The 15,541-nt window shown below is 66.2% G+C and overlaps 2 protein-coding genes across 7 annotated transcripts; one reads left to right on the top strand and one right to left on the bottom strand.

The window, feature by feature from the left end:
* Positions 1–1,666: 1,666 nt before the first annotated feature.
* On the top strand, positions 1,667–6,108 carry GSDMD (gasdermin D). Of its 3 annotated transcripts, none has more exons than XM_045895774.3 (11): positions 1,667–1,799; positions 2,798–3,019; positions 3,183–3,375; positions 3,911–4,079; positions 4,218–4,320; positions 4,488–4,550; positions 4,804–4,869; positions 4,985–5,160; positions 5,245–5,386; positions 5,483–5,556; positions 5,715–6,108. In XM_045895774.3, exons 2-11 carry the CDS (start codon positions 2,803–2,805, stop codon positions 5,955–5,957), a joined length of 1,446 nt encoding a protein of 481 aa, XP_045751730.1. In that variant the 5' UTR covers positions 1,667–1,799; positions 2,798–2,802; the 3' UTR covers positions 5,958–6,108. The 3 variants fall into 3 exon arrangements, with proteins under 3 accessions (XP_045751730.1, XP_045751728.1, XP_045751729.1); XM_045895772.3 differs by having other exon boundaries at positions 5,712–6,108; XM_045895773.3 differs by having other exon boundaries at positions 1,670–1,799; positions 2,759–3,019; positions 5,712–6,108.
* Positions 1,795–15,418, bottom strand: MROH6 (maestro heat like repeat family member 6). Of its 4 annotated transcripts, none has more exons than XM_045895775.3 (17): positions 14,353–15,418; positions 13,501–14,077; positions 13,243–13,395; positions 12,930–13,084; positions 12,219–12,351; positions 11,867–12,051; positions 11,643–11,780; positions 11,416–11,530; positions 11,164–11,307; positions 10,915–11,088; positions 10,581–10,748; positions 10,220–10,339; positions 9,863–9,965; positions 9,689–9,754; positions 6,399–9,539; positions 6,119–6,302; positions 1,795–2,685 (listed from the first exon to the last, which is right to left on the bottom strand). In XM_045895775.3, exons 2-15 carry the CDS (start codon positions 13,876–13,878, stop codon positions 9,316–9,318), a joined length of 2,256 nt encoding a protein of 751 aa, XP_045751731.1. In that variant the 5' UTR covers positions 13,879–14,077; positions 14,353–15,418; the 3' UTR covers positions 1,795–2,685; positions 6,119–6,302; positions 6,399–9,315. The 4 variants fall into 4 exon arrangements, with proteins under 4 accessions (XP_045751731.1, XP_064443843.1, XP_064443841.1 ...); XM_064587773.1 differs by having other exon boundaries at positions 13,501–13,620; XM_064587771.1 differs by lacking the exon at positions 10,220–10,339 and having other exon boundaries at positions 13,501–15,418.
* Between the last annotated feature and the right edge of the window lie 123 nt (positions 15,419–15,541).

Genomic DNA, 15,541 nt, shown 5'->3' with positions numbered 1-15,541 from the left:
GTGCCCTGGCCCCACCCCACCCAGCCTGAGGCGTGGCAGCCCCAGGTAACAGCCTCGAGGCAGGGGGGCCCTGTGTGCCACCGTCCGTGGTTGCCGTGGCCAACGTGGCCAGCGTGCGGCCCCTCCCGCCCACGGAGGGCTCCTGCCTGGCACCCCTGCCTCAGACCCAGTGCCGGGGCGGCCGCGCGCAGGAGCAGGGAAAGAGGCAGGCTGCCTGCAGGGGAGAGGACCCCACGTAGGACAGCCTCCTGGCATCGACAGCAGAGGCCGTGGTAGGCCTTGCGGCCCCCAACGCGTGACGGCACACGACGCACACCACCGTGTACGGGCACACGTATCCGCACACGCAACAGACACGCAGGAACACACGTACACGCGAACACAGACCACACACACGCACACTCCCGGCCCGAGCTCCTCAGGCCCTCGGAGCCTCCCCGCTGCCGAGGGCACCTCTTCACACCGGCAGACGGGGCCCCGCGCCAAGCAGCACCTCTACCCGCCGCCCCGGAGAGCCCGCAGGCCTGCGCCCCGGGCTCGGGGCCTGGGGACGGGAGCCGCCCCAGCGGCCTCATGACCCCCCAGGGATGGCTTACGGGTTTGTGTGCGGACTGAGTGGGAGCGTGGGGGAGCTCAGGGTGTGCGAGGCCCGCGGAGGGGCTCTGGTGAGGGCTCGGGAGCGTCCCGGGTCAGCGCGAGGCGGGACGCGGTGGGAGAAGGAGCCCGCGGGGTGCGAGTCTCCACAACCCGGACAGCAGGGGCGCCGAGGGGCTGGGGGCCGCCTGCGCGTGGAAGCCCGACCCCAGATTTTCCCAGTGACAGCTTTACTGACGTAAGGCACATACCACGCGATCCACCCACTTAAGGTGCGAAACTCCACGGGCTTTAGCATATCCAGAGTCAGACACCAGCACCACAATTGATTGTAGAGGATTTCGTCCCCTCAGGAGAAACCATGTACGTATTAGCTGCGACCCCCGCCCCCCCCACCGCCCCGGCCGCCGCTCGTCTACTGTCTGCGGACCTGCTGCTTTGGAGGTCCACCCGTGCCCGTTCGGGTCGCAGCGCGTCAGTCCTGCCTGCCTTCCCAGGGCTGACGGCCCTTCTCTCCTAGGTCTTCCCGAGGATGTCACGTGCCCTTTACTCAGCTGATGGACGTTTGGGTTGTTTCTACATTTTGGTTTTTTCAAATAATGCTGTGTGAGCCTTCCCGGGCAGGTTTTGGTGCGAACCTATGTTTTCATTTCTTTTGAGCCCAGCTAGGAGAGGAGGGGTGAGGCTGAGGGTGGTTCTCTGTGGAACCTGCGGGGGCCCCAGTCTCTCCCCCCCTCCCCGCCCTCCCCCCTGCATGGTGGGATCTGGGACAGCAGAGGGGGTGTGGGGCGTGGGGGCGCTTCTCAGCGGGGTTGGGCTCGCAGCTCTCAGCTGGTTCGTGATGTGAACGTCTTCGCGGTGCTTGCTGACCTTCTGCACATTTCCTTTGGAGGAATGTCTGATGGGCTTGAGTTGAAAGCAGGAAACCACGGGAAGTACCACCAGCTGGAGGTGGGGGCTGTGGGCGCTGGGGCCGCTGGCGGGCCCCACTCGGAGCGGGCAGAGGGGCCCCGCGGGGTGCACTGGCTGGGGCGTTTCTGGGAGTGCCGGCCGGCTGGGCGTCACTAGACTGAAGTTTCACTTTTGGGTCTGGGCGCCCGCCCTGTGCACTTACTCAAGCTCCCCAGCAGAGCAGCCGTACAACTCGGGCCTGCAGGGTGGACCTGACTGCCGTCGCGGGCCCGGAGCCTGGGGTGACAGTCACGGTGAGCTGCACCTCGCGCCCATGCCATTCCCTGCTGCCGGGGTGGGGGCGGGGGTGGAGCTCATGCTCAGTGGGGGTGATGCCGGCCCTTTGGGGGATCACCTGGTCCCAGCACCCTCCCAGGATTCCCCACAATCCCAGACCAACTTAGGGAAGCCTGAGGCCTCTGGGAAGCGCATCTGGGTTTGGGCTTGACTCCGGGGGGGTGCCTTCCAGGTACCCCTTGGCCCACTCTGAATTCAGACCAGCACGGAGGCTCAGAGGTTTCCTACTGACCAGAATGGCTGGGAAAGCCCGCCTCCTGTGGCCCGGGGCCCAGGCCTCCTGTGTCCTGGGTCAGGCCTGCTTTGGCCTCTGGTCCCTGAAGCCTCAGCCTTGGACTGGTGGCTCATGGAACTCTGGGCACAGAAAAAGCCCTAGAGGACGTACCTGGAAGCTGGGGATGCTGTGGCTGGACCTTGCTGGGGGCCCCTTGCCAAGTCCCCAGAAGCTTGGTGGTTCCTGCTGCTTCTGCCCTCTGAACACCTCAGCCAGGGAGACGGCTGATGCAGCAGCTAGAGCATTGGGCTGGGGTCCCCCTGAGGCCCCTGCCTTGCCCTCCCCTCCCCCGGGGGCTGCTTTTCAGGAGTGGCTCTAAGCCTTGTTGGGCTGACAAAGTGACAAAGGTTTCTGGGGGTGGCTGAGGGCTGCCTCCCCCCCAGCTCTGAGAGTCCCAGCGCCTTCCCGGGCTCCCTGTGGGCACTCTGGCCATGGTACAGATGGTGCGAATGCCGTCCCAGCCCCACGGAGAGACGCTGCAATGCATGACAGGGTAGACACTGGGTTTCTTTCTGTGCTAATGATCAGGAGCAGGAGTTTTCTGACCGTCAGAGCGTCCCAGGACCGGCCTGTGGAGAAAAGAGCTCCCTGTCATTGGAGGCATCCAAGTAGCAACTGTTGCCCCATCCCCCTCTCTTTTAGCCCTGAGGGCAGCATGGCTGACCCATCTATCCTCCTCAGGAGCAATGGCATCTGCCTTTGAGAGCGTGATCAAGAGTGTGGTCCGGGAGCTGGACCACAGCGGCGAGCTCATCCCCGTGGACAGCCTGCGGAGCTCCACCAGCTTCCAGCCCTACTACTTGTTGGGAAGGAAGCTCTCGAGATCGTGGTTCTGGAAACCCCGCTACAAGAGCATCAACCTGTCTATCAGGGACATTCTGGAGCCTGATGCCCCAGAACCAGGTACCCCGCCTGCTGGGAGGGGAGGCAACTGGCCAGCCTGCTGTCTGCTCTGGGCTTCTGGGCTTTCTGGTTTCAAAGGACAGGGCCTTTTTAAAGGTCCCTCTGCCCAGGTGGGACGGGGGGCGGGCAGGAGGACGGGGCCTCAGCTCTGGTCTGGCTCTAGCTGTGAAACAAAGTGCGCCCATCCACGTCTACGACTCCATGGACGGGGAGCTGCAAGGCAGCGGGGAGCTAGAAGCCCCAGGACGGGGGAGGTTTGCAGGCGGGGCGGCGGTGTTTGATAACTTCAGCATCTCAATGAACGTGCGCACACTGCAAGTGGACCCCAACATCTGGGACGCCATGAAGCAAGAGCGGTGAGCCCCCCGGGGGCTGGGGCCCTGCCAACCCCAAGCAGCTGCTGGGTCACAACCCCGGAGTGCCAGGAGTCACAGGGTGTCTGTGCCAGGCCAAGGGTCAGCACAGTGGCCGGGGCGGGGGGGCAGTCCCCAGGGGCATGCTGAGCCCGGCAGAGGGAAGGCGGCTGCAGAGGTAATGGGGGACTGCCTCCTGAGGACTGGGGTGGAGCAGAGCAGACACAGGGACAGCCTGAGGAGGATCATTAGTTCAGGGTAGAGATTTGAAATTTGAATCCAGGGAGGGGCAGGGAATGGAGGGAGAAGCAGCTAGACAAGCGGCCGGCCGAGGGGCGGGTATCTCCAGGGGTCTGCAGGTGTCCACTCAGCATCCTGGATCTCGTCCCTCCCCGCCCCACGAACACTACTGGGAGCCACCAGGGAGGGAATAATGGGAGTCCTGTGCCTGGGCCGCGTCAGCCCCCCGGCAGCGTGGCCCTGGGCTGGGGAGGGCGGGACACACCCCCTCAGCTTCCAGGCCGACCCCCTGCCACAGGCGCCTGCGGCAGCCCGAGCACAAGGTCCTACAGCAGCTGCGGAATTGTGGGAACGACGTGTTCGTGGTGACGGAGGTGCTGCAGACGCAGAAGGAGGTGAAGGTCACCCAGACCCGTAAGCAGGAGGGCTCTGGCCAGTTTGCACTGCTTGGAGCCTTATCTTTGCAGGTGCGCGGCATGGGCCATGGATCAGGCAGGGGGCGGGAAGGCAGGCGGGGGTGCCCCAGGCAGCCCCCCGCCGCCAGCACCCAGCCGACCCAACCTCACGACCCAGAGCCCAGTCCTGAGCCCACGTCCATCCCTCAGGGCCAAGGCCAGGGCCACCGGAGCCGGAAGAAGACAGTCACCATCCCCTCAGGCAGCATCCTTGCCTTCCAGGTGGCCCAGCTGCTTATTGACTCAGACTGGGGTGAGCTGGAATTAGGGTGTCTCTTGGGGCCCAAGCCCCATGGCAGAGGCAGGCACTCGGCTGCACAGCTTCCTGGGCGGCTGAGGAGCCCGGTAGGCCGGGGGTGAGGGAGAGGCTGGGGTCACTGGCCGACCTGCCCCCCATCTCTGCTCCCACCTGGCTGCCAGATATCCTCCTCTTCCGGGACAAGAAGCACAAGAAGCAGAGGACCTTCGGGCTGCCCAAGAAAGGTGAGGCCTGTGCCCCCGCCACCCGGACTGGGGCCTCCTGCACAGCCCGGCTCAGCCGGAGGCTCCTGGGGACCGGTGGCGAGAGTAAACGCACACGCGCACGCGCGCACGCGCAGCCCGGGGGAGCTCTGAGGCAACACCAGCGCCGGCCTGGCCCAGCCTCACGCCTGCCGGGCTGCTGGTGTTGGGCTGGTGGCGATGCACTGGGAGGCCCGGGGCCTGCTCCCCGCCCTGACTCACCTGCCCCGCCCAGGCCACCAGCTTACAAGAGGCGCAGGCAGCCAGTCACTGCTCTCCGGATGCTTCAAAATACAGGCGGGTCAGTACCTTCTTGACAACCCTGGGAACCTGGGTGGGCGCCCCTTTCTGCCCCCTGGGAGTCCGCCCTTCCCAACCAGGGCTCTCCAGGGTCAGTCCCGGCCCTCTCCCCACAGACGGGTTTGCGGAGGACTGGTCGGTGGTCACGGGAGACTTCCGGGGCCTGCAGGCAGAGGTGGGGGCCCAGGCCCAGGTCCTGCAGGGCTTGTCCAAGGAACTGTGCGAGCGGCTGCTGGCAGGCCTGGTGCAGGTGCTTCGGGAAGAGCCAGCCCTGCAAACCCTGGAGGACGCGGTGAGCAGCCCAGGGGACTGGGCCGGACGGGAGGGGCCTGCGCCCGGCCCCCCCGGACTCACCGGCCCCTCCACGTGTCCCCAGCTGGAACAGGGCCTGTGCTGTGGGTCGGTGGCCCCCCTGGATGGTCCAGTGGACGCCCTCCTCGAGTGCCTGGTGCAGAGCTCCGGAGAGCTGGAAACGCACCTGGCCGGCTCCATCCTCTACCTGGTGGAAGCGCTAGCTGGTGAGAGGCTCCTGGGCTGAGGCAGGGAGGGGCAGGGATATGGGCTTGTCCAGCGGGTCCTTCTGGAACCCCCTCTTAGCTGAAGTCTCCCCCCAGTGCTGAGTGAGAGCCAGCATGAGCTGCTCGTGGAGATGCTGGAGACAGAAGGCCTGTCCGGGCAGCTCAAACTGGTAAGAGAGCGCGGGTTGCAGCTTGCAGGGGAAGGGGCTGGGCCTGTGGTGTGGGGCCCCAGGTGCTCCTAGGATGGAGTGATGTGGGCAGGTGCTGGATGCTGGGGGGAGGCGGGGGAAGGGTAGCTCACTGGCACCCTCCCTCCCCGTTCTAGCAGGTGGGGAGCGTTTTGGAGCAGAGCACCCCCTGGCAGGAGCGCAGGCATGTGTCCCTGCCACAAGAGCTCCTGGGGAGCAGCTGGGACCCAGAGGCACCTGCCTGGGTCCTGCTGGAGGAATGCGGCCTGGGGGTGCAGGTGGACGTTCCCCAGGTGTGCTGGGAGCCCCAGGCCCAGGGCCGCACGTGTGCACTCTACGCCTGCCTGGCTCTGCTGTTAGGCCTGAGCCAGGACTGCTGTTAGGGTGGAGCCTGCTCACCTGGGTAGCTCTGCGGGGTGGGGGGGTGGGGAGCCCACCCGCTGCCAACCCTGGGAGGCCGAGAGCCCAACCCGGCCTGCAGCCAGTTCATCCTGGGAGTTGGGGAAAGCCAATAAATGTGATGTACAGAGGAAAGATGGCTCACCGAGTTTCCGAGGGGGCCCCAGGTCCGGGGAGGGAGCACAGGAGGGGGCTGAGCACAGGTGTCCCCTCAGTGGTCTCGCTGCTGTGGTGCCGTGGGGCGAAGGGGGCCGCCCTGTGTTGGGACCTGGCCACTCTGGAGAGACCAGCCGTGTGGCTGGGCCCCGGCCCCTCCCCCGCGGGCTGGCCTGTGAAAGAACAGGGACAGTGTGCAGCTGTCTCGGGGAACTCGAGAACTGGGGCTGCAGAGGGGACCAGAGCAGGTGAGGCTGACAAGCACAGACCTGTTCTCCTGGGGCTGCGCGGAGGCTCCTGGACAGGCAGTGACCCACGCCAGAGACCTCGTCTGAACAGTCAGGTCTCGTCCGAACACCTCTGCTCAAAGCTGAGAGTCCGTCCCTGGACGCGGGAGCTCCTGGCCCCCGAGCTGCAGATCCCTGGGCGTTCAGCGGGCCTCAGCCGCCCGTGGCAGAGGCGGCCCCGAGCGTAGGCACAGGTGGTGACTGACGTGGCCGCGTCTCCAGGAAGGTGCACAGCCGGGAAATCTGCTTTTCCTTGGTGGGAACTGCAGTCAGCCTTCCTCTGCGTGCTGGAAGGTGGAGGAAGGGGTGGTTCCGTCACTGACAGGCGGCTTCAGGCCTCCCCGAAGAGGACGGACGGTAGGTTCGGCGGGAGCTAGGACATTAGTCCCGGAGAATATCTAGCATCCCAGCCCAAGAGCGAAATTAATATCAGAACAAAGGCAGACTGCACCCCAAATGCCCCCGATCCAGGCTACACACTGCAGGAAGAAGCTCGATGCCCCTCAGGCCTGTCTGACGTCTCCAGGGCCCACGCTTCTCTTTTGGAAACCCCCGTCAGGGGGCACTTGAAAGGCAAACCAAGGTGAACGAGTAGTACTGCAAGAGCCCCAATCTTAGGAAGTGTTCGAGAAACAGGAGCCCCTGGGCCCTGAGGTCACCCTCAAGTCAGGGGAGAAGGCGGGCCCTGGGTGGTCCCACCAAGCCCCAGTTGCAGCGTTGGTCCTCAGGTTCCAAGGCCACGAGTGCCCTGAGAGCACGGAGACCAGGGCAGCAAGCGTGGTCCAACCCTAGCAGCAGGTTGGCGGGCCCTGTGCGGGCAGACCCCCCAGGCTGGACACACTCACCCACACACAGGGCCAAGGCATGGCCATGGGACGGGGCAGCCCAGCAGAGAAGTCCCTGAGAAGACTCACTCTCCCAGAGCACAGCCACACTCCGGGCCTTCGGGCCACATGAACTCTGATGAACCTCACACCTGGTGGCCAGGCAGTCCGGCGGGGCTTGCAGGTACTGCGGGGGAGGGGGCATAGCAAGGTGGGGGCGGACACCCGACCATGAGCCGGCAGATGCATTGTGCAAGAGACAGCCTGCACTCCTGCTCACCGGGTGGGGTGTGGGCAGCACGGAGGTGGGGCGAGAAGGGGCCGGGTGCTGCATGCCCGAGCCTTCATCTGAGCCTGGGACCTCCTTCCGAGAGGGCATCACTGCCCAGCCGTGCTCTGCTTGGTGATGGCAGTGGGCAGCGAACACTCACCCCAGGTTCTGGCTCCCGGGCTGCAGCTGTGGGGAGGCCGGGCTTGCTTCTGCCCTCAGGGACCATCACTGAGAGGAGCATGAGGCCCCTGCTCAGCCCAGCTTCGGGCCCAGATCAAATCAGGGGCTCTGAGGATGCTCCCCGCACACACCAGCTGCCTGGAGGGAAACTGAAGAGGGAGACCCAGCCCTGCCCAGCACCCCCATCCTGGGAGCCGCGGTCCTCCTGGATGGGTGACTGGCTTGAGAGCCCCTAGGCCAGCACAGCCTCCCAGGACACCCCAAACAATCCTTTCCTTCCCCCTCCCATCCTTTCCGGGAGTCTGAGGGCCTCTTCTTGTAGCTTAATCTTGTTTTGACGTCTGCCTTGGAGGGTCTAAACTAATACACCAAACCATGCCCCTGGTTCCACACAGACCCATGCCCTTGGCCTGACCCTGCTTGGGCCTAGAGAGACCTAACCTCCTTCCTGCCTGAGCTCCTGAGCTTTCTCTTTGTCTCAGGCAAAGCCCTGCCTGACCCTGGCCATAAACCTGGACCCTGAACCATCCTGACTCGAACCCCGCCCGGCGGGTTGACCCTTATTCCTGGCTACCCTCTGCCTTATCTGTAATCCCAGCCTGAGCTGGATATTGTAGCAGGCCAAGGTCATCAGGACTCCATCCTTGGCCCAGACCCAGTCCCCAGACACACGCCAGACCCTTTTAATCCAATCTGTGTTTATTTTAAACACTTTCCACAGAGGGCAGGCAGGACCCCAAGGGGTCCCCAGACTGGGGGGACTGGTCCTAATCCTCCAAGAGACTGTGTGAGCCAAGGCCTCTCTGAGGAGATGGCTTTGGGGGGTGGGCCTTGAAAGGCAAGAGAACATTTCAAGGTAGGCATTCTGGGTGGAGAAGCCCACCAGGGCCCAGAGAGGCTTCTTCCTAGCAGGTGCAGTCATGCTATCCTCGTTCAAGCCCGGGCAGGGCGCCGGAGAGCCGGCTGAGGGCTCATCTAGTGGATGCAGATGGCGGCACCTCACGCCTGAAACCACAGCGTCACCCAAGCCTCCAGCGGGGAAGTCAGGGGAAATCGGGGGAAAACACGATGCCCAGGAGTGGGGGTGTGGGGGGATGGGGCCAGGCCAGTGAGGAGTGGGACATGTGATGGGGGACAATGGGCTGCTGGGGAGGAGAGCCCGGACAGGCAGGGGAGGCTGAGCCGGGCTGTGCGCAAAGACCCGGGAAGCAGGCAGCCTATCATGGCGCCAGCTCGCAGGGTCGGACCAGTTTCACGGTGTCCCTCACCGGACCCCAGCTCGGGAGGCCAGGTGCCATCCAGGCTGGGAACGCGGGGCACACTCCAGGGAGCTGGGAGAGCCACAGGCCCAAGTGGGGACAGATGGACCCATGGGTGCAAGAGGCGGGAGGGGGTGGGCCGAGGGCAAGATGGTGCTCGGACAGAAGGCGCGGCTGTCCTAGGTCACGTGGCCGTCGTGGCGGTGTGTTCCTAGAGAGGGTGGGTTTGTGTGCATCCAGTACCAGGCCCAGGGCGGCCCTCAAGCGGACCTCTTCTGCAGACCTGCCCTGCCAGGACTGGCCACAGAGCAGTGCACTGTCGGACTGGGACCCCAGGTACCCTCCGGGCTGGCTCGGGGTCAGGCTCAGCCAGGTCCCAGGCAGCCCCAGCGGCCTATGAAGCTCCGGGGCTGGAATGGGCTGTTGGCATAGACTGGCAGGGGCCGGGTATGGTGCCAGAGGCCTGCGCGGAGTTGACGCAGGCGGCAGGGCCGGGCCTGTGCGCGGGCCAGCAGCGCCACCTGTTGGGCGGACACGTGAGCCGCGGCGACCACGGCGGGCTCTGGGTCACTCTGCAGCTGCCCCAGCTCTGCAGGGATAGGGCAGCTCAGGCAAGGTCGGAGGGCTCTCAGAACCCCAGGCCCCTGGCCCTCCACCCAATCCATTCCCATCCACTCCATCCTAGCGCCCCCAGCCTCTCCAGGACCCCATACCCTGGTGAGCAAGCTGGGTCCTTACCCTGGAACAGGGAGTCCAGCAGGTCCTGGCTGACGCGGCCGGGGCTGGTGTGATGGACGAGGAAACCTGGACCAAGACATGCCTGTGAGCGCGGGCCCCAGGTCCCCATCAGGGAAGGGCTGGTCCAGCTCCCAGAGCTCTGAGCTCGAGGGACAGACACCAGGACCACCTCACCTAGGAGCACAGCAGCTGCCCTGCGCAAGGGGTCCTGTGGGCTCCGTAGGTAGCCCTGGGTCTGGCTCAGGAAGCTGGGGATGTGACTTGGACACTGCTGAACCTGGGGGCAGATGGGTTTAAGACCGTGCAGGAGGACCCATCCCACATGAAGAGGAGGTGACAGACGCAAGCCCAGGGCCTGGGGTCCCCTGGGGAGCCCCCAGTGCAAGGCACCAGGGCCTGAGGTCTTAGATCTGCCACCACCTTGGCTGGGAAAGCAAGGAGACTCCGTTTTGGCAGGAGTGCCCTGGTGTATGCTGGACCAAGTGGGCAGCTGACCACACCCCATCGCTGTCACTCTGCCCCGCTACTGACCAGGCAGCGGCAGATGCGGCTTAGGGCCTCAGGGCTGTCATAGTGGGCCACGGTGACCACGTCCTCCAGCAGGCCCCAATGCAGGGCCTGGTCACAGCGGGCCAGGGTCCACTCTGAACTCTACGACAGGGGAGGGGAGCAGGGTTAGGGTCCAGAAAGCGGCAAGAGGTAGCTGGGGTGGATGAGGGGTGGAAGAGCCCAGGGAAAGTAGTCCAGGAAAGACCAGGAACCGGGAGCCCTTAACACTGGCACCCGAGGTCCTTGTGGAAATCCCTGACCTCTCATCTTAGGAGACACACAGGGTGGGAATGGGTAGGGCTCCATGGGGACAGCAGTGGGGCAGCCCTGGGGGGCAGCTGACCTCAGCAGCGTCCCGGCTGGGATCCTGCAGGCGCAACAGCAAAGGGATGAGGCTCTGGAGCACCAGCTTCCTCAGGGGGCCGCGGAGGCCCACCGGGAGCCCGCCCCGGCCCCGCCGCACCAGCGTCCCGAGAAGCCCCGCCGCCGAGGCGCGGACCGAGTCCCTGGCCTGCGTGGGAGGGCGCGGTCAGGGCAGACCAAGAACCGGGAGAGTCTCGGGGAGGGCGGCAGTCCGGGCGCTGAGCCGGGGGGCCGGGTGGGGGTGGGGGTGCGCGGGGAGGAATGGGGCGGAATGCGGTGGGGGGCGCCCGGCGGCCTGGAGGGGCGGAGCTTACGTCGTCCAGCAGCCGCGGCAGGCGCGGCCCCAGCTCGGCGCTCAGGAGCCGCACCGGCGCCCGAGGCCGCAGCACGAGCCTCCGCAGCGCGCCCAGCGCGGCGTCCACGAGCCTCCCGTCGCCCTCGCCCAGCGCACCCAGCAGCGCGGGCAGCAGCTTGCTCACGTGCCGCACCTGCGGGGGCAGCGGCTGGTGGGCGGCCCCTCGCGGCCCCCGCCCAGGTCCCCCCACCCCAGCCCGGTCCCTCACCTTCCCGCGGTTCAGCGCGAGGTGGCCGAGGCCCAGCAGGCCCAGCCAGCGCACGGTGGGCTCGGGGTCGCCCTGCCAGGCCCGCAGCCGCTCCAGTATGACCTCCTCCCGCAAGAGCCTTGCTGTGGGCCGGCTCTGCAACAGCTGAGAGGGGGCCCCGGGGTCAGCGTGCTCGAGGCCCCCATGCCGGCAGCGCTGCTTAGGGGCCAGGTCCACGGGCGCCCCTCACCACCCACATGGAAGCAGGCTCACCCCGGTAAAGAAGGCCATCGCCGTGAGGCGCTGCGTGTCGTCGGGGCTGCGCAGCCGCGGCAACGAGCTCCCGAACAGGCCCCGCAGGTGGTGGTCCGCGTGCGCTACCATGGCACTGGATGGGGCGGAAGTGGGGGTGCTCCCTCCTTTCACCGCCTCGCCCCTCGAGAAGCCTCCACCCGACCACCCTCCTGCCCCGGCCTCTTCCCCAGCACCCCCTCCAGCACCTGGCCAGCAGCAAGACGCCTTCTAGGTGGGTGTGGACTCCCACCAGCCTCCTCCAGCCTCCGGCCTGCTCCATGCACGTGACCACCATACGGCCACCATCCCCGGTGAGCAAGGCCTTCAAGGCCTCCACGGCGCAGCTGCGGTGGGAGCAGGGAGCAAGCGCGTGGGGAGGGCTGGAAGGGCAGAGGCCCAGCCCTGGCTGCCCTCTGGTGTGGGCCCTCACCTGGCGTGGCTGTGCGGGGGCCCTCGGCGCCATGGGGCCTGCACCTTCGGGGTGTCAGGGGAGTGCCCGCGCCGCGCCAGCTGGTGGAGCTGTGTGACCAGCACGAGCAGGAGGTGTGGGTAGAAGCCCCGCGTGGCACCCACACAACCGGACACAGCCAGCATCTCTCCAAGGGCCCGCGTGGCCTGCGGAACAAGCAGCCCAGCTCAGGCTCTGGGCGCCCTGGACAGAGAACTAGGACAAAGCCTCAGACGCTCCGGTGAGAGCCTGCTGCCCCCGCACCCCTGGGGCCAGACTCTCCGACCCCTCAGCCCTGGGGGTGGCCCCCCGGCTGCGCTAGCTCGTCACCTACCGCCAAGGCCTCCAGCTCGGGCCTGGCTTCATCCTTCAGTGCCCACAGCAGCTGGACCAGCACCTGCCCATTCACGTGCTGATTCCGGCTCAGGCTGCGCCACAGCTCAGCTGCTGGCTGGGGGTACGAGCACCTGAGACAGGGTCCGACGTGGGGAGTCCCAGGTCAGGGTGGGAGGTGGCCTCGAGGACTCCAGCATGGGGAGGAGGAGGTAAAGCATCCCCAGGCACTCCACCCGCAAACCCCAGAAAAACAAAACAATGGCCAGCTGTGCAGACGGTCTGCAGCTGCCTGGCGGGGCGGGCCCCGCAGGGTCCGGGGGGGCCAGCAGCAGGGCCACAAACCTGGCATTAGACACAGTCACTGTACAGAGCGAGACCCGACATAACTTCTCCCGGGCAGACCGACCAAAGAGCCAGTGGCGTGGGGGAGAAGCAGACACCCGGCTCGCTCGTCCCCCCTTGGGGCCCCAGGCTGGGCTCCTGGTGTGACCTGGGCGGGGAGAAAGCAGGCCCCCCAAGCCAGGGACCCCAGGCGAGAGGGGCGGGGAGTGGATGGAGGACAGGAGTCAAGCGGAGGGAATTTGGAGGCTCTGCCCCCTCCACATCTCCCCCCACCCCCGGGCTCGCCTCCACCGCCCATCAGGAAGGGGGAAGGAAGCTGCGTGGGGGCCTCAGGGACGTGGTTGCTGGCCTGGGGGAGGCAGGTTACCGGTCGGGGGGCAGGGAGCTTGGCAGCAGCGCACACACCACCTCCCGAGCATGGTCCAGGGCCAGCGCGCTCAGCACCCGGAGGGCCGCCCGCCGGGGCCTCCCTTCGGCCAGGCTGGGCACCTGTGTCCGCAGGCCCCGCACCAAGGCGTACACCTGGCGGGGCGGAGCAGACGGCTGCGGTGCACCACTCTGCACCCCCACGGGGCAGGTGCAGCCCGAAGCGACTGTGCTTGGCAGGTGCTCACTCCCAGCCCCCAGCCCTGGAACTCAACAGCAGGAGTTAGGGGGGCAGGGACAGGGTGGTGGCTCACCTGGTCCTCCAGACGCTTCCCCCGGGCCTCCAGAGCCGAGGACAGCGTGAGCGCAGTTGCCTGGGTCCCCGCAAAGCCAGCCTCTTCCAGGCAGGCAGCCGTGTACACCGCCAGGTCGGCAAGGGCCCCCTCTTCCCAGGGACTCTGGGGGTCCTAAGGCAGGGTGGATGGGATGTAGAGTCCCCTTGGCTCTCCCAACGCTCTTCCCAGCACCCCCGCTTCCTCCGTGTGGTCCCCTCAGCCTCCCTCCCCGCTCACCTGATAGGGCCCCTCGGGGGCCGGCTCTTGCCTGCCGGGCAGGGAGCAGGCCTCACTGCCAGCCATGGGGCTGGCAGCTGCACCCTCAGCTTCCACCTCGGGTTCAAGCTCGTGTTCCGGCTGAGGGCCAAGGGAAGAGCGACCCGGGGTCTGCCCCTGGTCAGCCTGGATCCCTTCAGCCAGAGCTGTCAGGGTTAGAGCCCCCACAGGGCCCCCCTGGGCCCGGCCCCACGCGCCCCAAGCCATGGCCACCGCACACCGCGAGTGGCTGGATCCAGCCCGTAGCGCCTGCCGCCGGTTCTCCCAGGAAGTCGTGCCCAGGCCTGACCTAGAAGCTGGCCCAGGGCAGGCAGGACCAGGGGAGGCGTGGTGGCGCATGCGTGTGTGCTCGTGCTCTCCCTGTGTGGGGGCTGGGGCGTTCCACAGAGGCACCCACAGGTGTGCACATCAGGGGCCCGGGAAGGGCCTGCGTGCCCTTGCTGCTGGCAGGGAGTACCAGCCTGCAGCTGGAGTGTGTGGGGTCTGCTCTGCCCACCAGGCCCTGGGAAGGGATGATGAGATCCCTGGGATGGTGGATCTGCAAGAAGAGGGGGAGAAGGACGCTTCACTCTGACCTCCAACCCCTCTGGGCGGGGAGACCCCCGGCAGGTGTGGACAGCCCGGAGGAGACCCCAGCACGGTCCAGGGTCCAGAAGTCAGGGCCCAACCCTGAGCTAAGGCCCTGCCTGATTCAGCCCTAAAGCAGCAGCTGGGTCCAGGCAGGGCCTGGGGCCAGGAGCTGGGCTGTCCCCACTGCATTCTGACCCAGCCAGACATCTTGCGGATGAGGGTGGTTGAGAAAGGTGTCATCACCTCTGAGCTCAGGCAGGCCTGGGCTGGAGCAGAGGCGAGAGGAGTGCCCCTGCTGCCATACGTCGGGGTGGGCCTTCTGGGTCCTGGCCTGTTCTGAGGTGCCCCCTGCACCCAACACTGGAATACAGGGTTCCTGGGTCCTGGCACAGAGGAAGGGCACAGCTGAGAAGTGGTGGACCTGTGGGGGTACCCGGGGCCTGTATTCTGCCATGTGGGTGTTTGTGAGTCTGTATCTCTCCAAGCCTCATGCTCCCCAGAGCTGGCCTGACCAGGTCTCTGCCCCAAATCTTGTCATGCTCACCTGGTGACACAGGGCACTGCCCAGCCTAACTAAGCCTTGGGATCCAGAAGAGCCAGTCTGGTCAGATACTTGAAGAGGCAGAAGTGTTTTAGGAAGCACCGCAGGAAGCCAGCAGCCCTCCACGCCCTTGCCTGCGCTTGCCCCCTTGTGCTGCCTGGATCCAAGAGGCCCGGCCCCCCCACCCCACATGACTGAGAACAGCTCTCCCGAGTGGTTTCTGTGGAGCCCGAGTCGCCAAAGCCAGCAGAAACCTGACTAGCTTTGTGCGCACAGAGGCAGGACCAGCCCAGCACCATTCATTTCTTCACTGGCTCTAATGCCACTTTCTGTCCCTTCGTAAGGCTCCCGGGTCAGGCCTGGCTGAGCCCATGACAGATGGTGGAGCCCAGGAGCACAGCGCCCAGTGGCAGAGTCCTGCAGAGTCCCGCTGCAGCGGCCAGGGACACCTGGGCTTCTCTTGGCTTGGCAGGCTTGAGGCGTCCCACTGACTCCTCCGGGGCACTGCCCTTGGTTGGTGTGGGGTCTGGGGCCATGCTTGGATACAGGAGGTCCCCAAGACCCTCCTCCTGGGACCTCAACCCCACCCCCTGGCTCCCCCTCCCCGGCCTCCTGCAAGAACCCCACCAACTCCTAGGTGGGCACTATCAGCCTCCCTTTCCCCAGAGCCTTGTCCCGTCCAGCCTCAGATCTGGCCCCACAGTCCAGGTGCACAAGCCTCCGACTACCAGCCTTGGCCTGGTGCCTGGCCACCCTCAGACCCCAGCAAAGGGCAGCCTCCCCCGCTCCCCAGGGCAGAGCCTGGGCCTCCCCCAGGGGGCGTGCACCCAAGCTCTGATCCCTGAGTCCAGCCCACCCTTGGAGGCCCTGGGGGTCAAGTGAGCGGCAGGC

This window comes from Mirounga angustirostris, unplaced genomic scaffold, assembly GCF_029215605.1.
Source record: "Mirounga angustirostris isolate CCGP_5_RB_7025 unplaced genomic scaffold, mMirAng1.0.hap1 SCAF_4, whole genome shotgun sequence".
Taxonomy (NCBI): Eukaryota; Metazoa; Chordata; class Mammalia; order Carnivora; family Phocidae; genus Mirounga; species Mirounga angustirostris.
This window is presented reverse-complemented; position numbering and strand designations above follow the sequence as displayed.